The sequence below is a fragment of the Cicer arietinum genome, chromosome 7 (assembly GCF_000331145.2).
Source record: "Cicer arietinum cultivar CDC Frontier isolate Library 1 chromosome 7, Cicar.CDCFrontier_v2.0, whole genome shotgun sequence".
Classification (NCBI taxonomy): domain Eukaryota; kingdom Viridiplantae; phylum Streptophyta; class Magnoliopsida; order Fabales; family Fabaceae; genus Cicer; species Cicer arietinum.
The window spans coordinates 15,470,388-15,474,427 of NC_021166.2; the positions used below are offsets into that span (position 1 = coordinate 15,470,388).

The following is a 4,040-nucleotide window of genomic DNA, read 5'->3' on the forward strand; positions in this document are numbered from 1 at the left end:
TTTTTTTAAATTCAATATTTATGTTAGAAATTATTTTTAATTTTTTTTTAAATTCAATATTTAGAATATTATTTTTAATTAAATTTGTTACTAATTTTGAAATTAGGTATGAGTAGAGTTGATGTTTCTGCTTCAAAAAATGTTATAGATACTACAGAAAAATTCACCACTGATCAGGTATTATTATAACTACTGATGAATCATCACCAATTAAATATTTCTTATAGTTATATAGTTAATTTTTATTTGAAACGTATTTTGCAGGTATTTTCTTCTCGAGAAGCTGTATTTGAATGGGCAAAAGCGATTGGAAGACAAAATGGAATTTTAATTGTTACCATTCGATCAGATAAAGCAAACGGAATTAGGGGAAGAAAAGACAAATTGATTTTGGGATGCGAAAGAGGTGGAAGATATAAATCAGAATCAAAAAAATCAGTAACTTGCTCTCATAAGGAAAACTGTCCATTTACTCTCAGATGTGTACCATTAAGTGTCGGTGAAGGATGGAAAATTAGTGTTCGTTGTGGGACACACAATCATGAATTACTTGATACTGTAACCGGTCATTCCTATTTGGGGCGTTTAAACGAAGAAGAGAGGAAATTTGTCAATGATATGACAAAGTATAAGCTTGCACCCAGATTCATTCTAAATGCTTTGAAAGTGAGAAATGAAACCAATGTCACTATTCCCAGTCAAATATATAAAGCAAGGAGTACTTATCGATCATCATTGAGAGGTCCGTACACAGAAATGCAGCATCTGTTGAAGTTAATACAACAAGAAAATTATGTGCATTGGACAAGAAGACGGGAAAATTCTGATATTTTGAGAGATATTTTTTGGACGCATCCTGACTGTATAAAGTTGTTAAACACATTTCATTTTGTTTTGATATGTGATAGCACATACAAAACAAACAGATATCGGTTGCCATTACTTGAAATAGTCGGTGTCACTTCTACTAGTTTGACATTTTCAGTTGGGTTTGCTTATTTGGAAAAAGAGCGACAAGATAACTTCATCTGGGCATTTGAGAAGGTACGAATGTTGTTCAAATCTGAGTCTTTGATTTCTAAAGTTATTGTGACTGATAGAGATCTTGCCATGATGAATGCGATTAGTGTTGTGTTTCCTACTTCAATACATTTGCTATGTCGTTTTCATATTGAAAAAAATGTTGGGGCAAGATGCAAACAATATGTCAAAAAGGATAGACAAGAAGAAGTAATGGATTTATGGAAAAAGATTGTCTATTCGACTAGTGTGGAAGAGTATGATCATCATTTGCAACAATTTGAGATATTGTGTGCCGATATTATTCTTTTTGTTGATTATGTGAAAGATTCATGGTTAACACCTTACAAAGAAAGGTTTGTCAACGTTTGGACCAATAGAGTGATGCATTTGGGGAACACAACATCTAACAGGTATTTTTAAAATATGAATTGTGTTGTTTTAGCAAACATGATTTACTAGTTTATGTGATTTGTTTTAATTTGTGTTATTTAATTTATTTGTAGAGTTGAGTCTGCTCATTGGAGATTGAAAAACATGCTTCAAACTAGTTTTGGTGATTTGTGTAAAAGCTGGGATGCAGTGAATATGATGTTGAAGAACCAAATATGTATCATTCAGTCTTCTTTTCAGAAAACCATCAAGGATGTTGAGCACGGGTATAATTCACAATTTTTTCAAAATCTACATCACTGTGTATCAAGAAAGTGTATGAAATTAATTGATAACCAGTTGGAAAGGGTGAAGATTGTAGGCACTAACAAAACAGAATGTGGTTGTTCAATTAGAACAACTCATGGATTACCATGTGCTTGTGAGTTGGCTAAGTTGCAGATAAATGGTAATGCTATCCCTTTAGATAGCATTCATGATTTTTGGAAACAGTTAAGCATTGCACATGAATTAGAGGATGAAGAATCTTTATCAGATTATGACTTTTCTGAAGAGTTGGAAGCAATGAAAGCGTACATGAAGACACACGATATTATAAGTCAAAGGATATTCAAGGCAAAGGTGCGTGAAGTTGTATTTCCACATACCACATCAATACTTGCACCACCAGAGGAAGTGAGAACCAAAGGAGCTGGTAAAAAGAAAAAAGAATTTGATACTCCTCGTGATCCTTCATATTGGGAGTATGTTGATGCCTCTCAAGAATCTGCAAAGGCAAGGCAACCATCTCAATCATCTCAACGTTCTGCAAGGCAACAATCTCAATCATCTCAGCATTCTTTTAAGACACAATTTCCTACTTATATACGTCCGTATATTGAGGACATAGTAGATGTTGTGGCTGATGGAAATTGTGGGTTTCGTGCAATTGCAGCATTGCTAGGTTGGACCGAAGAATCTTGGGCTTTAGTTCGATCACAATTGGATAAAGAGATTGGTCTACATAAAGATGTTTATTCTAATGTTTTTGATGACAATGTTGAATCAGTGCGGAACTCATTGAAAATATCAAAATTGGGTGCTCAAGGAAAAGATAAGTGGATGTCTTTACCAGACTTGGGTTACGTGATAGCAACACTATATAATGTCATATTGGTGTCGTTGTCTCGTAATCTGAATATGACATTTTTCCCGCTAAACAAATCACCATCGAAAGAGACCTTTGTTCACTCATTAATAGCAATTGGATTTGTTAACGAGAATCATTGGGTACAGGTAAAATTAATACTTAATGTTGTTAAATTAATGTTAAAAAATTTATTAATTTGTAACATTTATTATTCAGATAAATTAATTTGTAACATTTTTTTTTATTCAGATCAAATTGAAGTCTGATTGTCCTTTGCCACCTACGTCACAAAAATGGAAAGACTTTTGTAGTGACACAGCAAAGGGTTGGGAAGTAGCTTATGCAGCACGTATGAAGCATTGGGAACGCATTGATCCATCATTTATCAGATCATCTTGTATTTCATTAAATGAAGATTAGAATATGTTGTGTATCACTGTTTATGGATTATTATAATATCTTGTTTTATCATTTTCAGTATCTTTTATTATGAATTAACTTAAAATAAATGCGAATTAACATAACACATAACACAATCACTAAACATATCACATAATCCCAAAATATATCAAATTACAGTACATAACACATAACACAAAATATATCAAATAACTAAACATCGTATATAAGACATAACTCACTTAAAATCTCATAAATTTCACTAAACGGCTCTACCAAGTTAATGCCTCTACGTACAAGCTCAACTGTTCTACGATCTCGGTCAGAAGATGACGGACCAGCATGTGCAGCAGATGATGTACCCACATGTGCAGCAGATGATGGATGGTGAGATGGATGCTCAGAGGATGTACCCGCATGTGCAGTAGACCGAGGAATGATCAGAGGATGTGACACAGACATGTACCATGGATAATAGTCCTCAGTGACCTCTCCAGGAAAACTCGCAACATGATATAGCCTCCGAAACGCAGATACAGATGACTGCATAGTAGTCTGACACACCCAATCTATACTGGGGGGCCTAGGAGGAACATCATGCGGGATGCACTGAATACGACCAAATTGTCGAAGACATCACTCCGGCAAATATGGGACTGAGACTCCACCACATCGAAGATAACCAGAGAACATCGAAATATCTTCAAACGGATGATTAGCTCGATCATCATCATATGGTGTAAACAGTACATCATCAAGCAACAAAGCATCAAGTCTCTGCCGATAGGTCACTAATCCACCTTCAACAGCATGTTTTGCAATCCACCTACATGCTCTTGGAAGATGTGCAGGAACCGCACCTCTATCGCCCCGCTTACAGATCCTAGGGAAGTGTTCGTAGATCCAGCACTGCAACATAAGTAACATAATACAACTTAATTTAAATACATAAGTAAAATAATACAACTTAATAAATAAAATAATTAAATAAATGTCAATACCTGTAAAAGGATCATGTAACCTCCTAACTGTCGAGTGTCGTGGACAGCCCCATCTCCCATGTTCTCATAAAGGAAAACCAATGCCGCGGCAGCCCACG

General features: G+C 34.9%; 1 protein-coding gene across 1 annotated transcript; it reads left to right on the top strand.

Annotated features, from left to right (window-relative positions):
* Nucleotides 1–195: 195 nt before the first annotated feature.
* LOC105852491 (uncharacterized) lies at nt 196–3,040 on the top strand. Its single transcript, XM_073363483.1, has 4 exons — nt 196–1,433; nt 1,527–2,688; nt 2,792–2,891; nt 3,021–3,040. Exons 1-4 carry the CDS (start codon nt 196–198, stop codon nt 3,038–3,040), a joined length of 2,520 nt encoding a protein of 839 aa, XP_073219584.1.
* Nucleotides 3,041–4,040: the final 1,000 nt, after the last annotated feature.

Excerpts from the sequence above, each read along its gene's own strand:
- LOC105852491 (XM_073363483.1), top strand. The coding sequence starts at position 196 with ATGAATCATCACCAATTAAATATTTCTTATAGTTATATAGTTAATTTT. Across the intron at positions 1,434-1,526 it reads GGGAACACAACATCTAACAG|AGTTGAGTCTGCTCATTGGA; the intron begins GTATTTTTAAAA and ends ATTTATTTGTAG. Across the intron at positions 2,892-3,020 it reads GGAAGTAGCTTATGCAGCAC|TATCTTTTATTATGAATTAA; the intron begins GTATGAAGCATT and ends TATCATTTTCAG.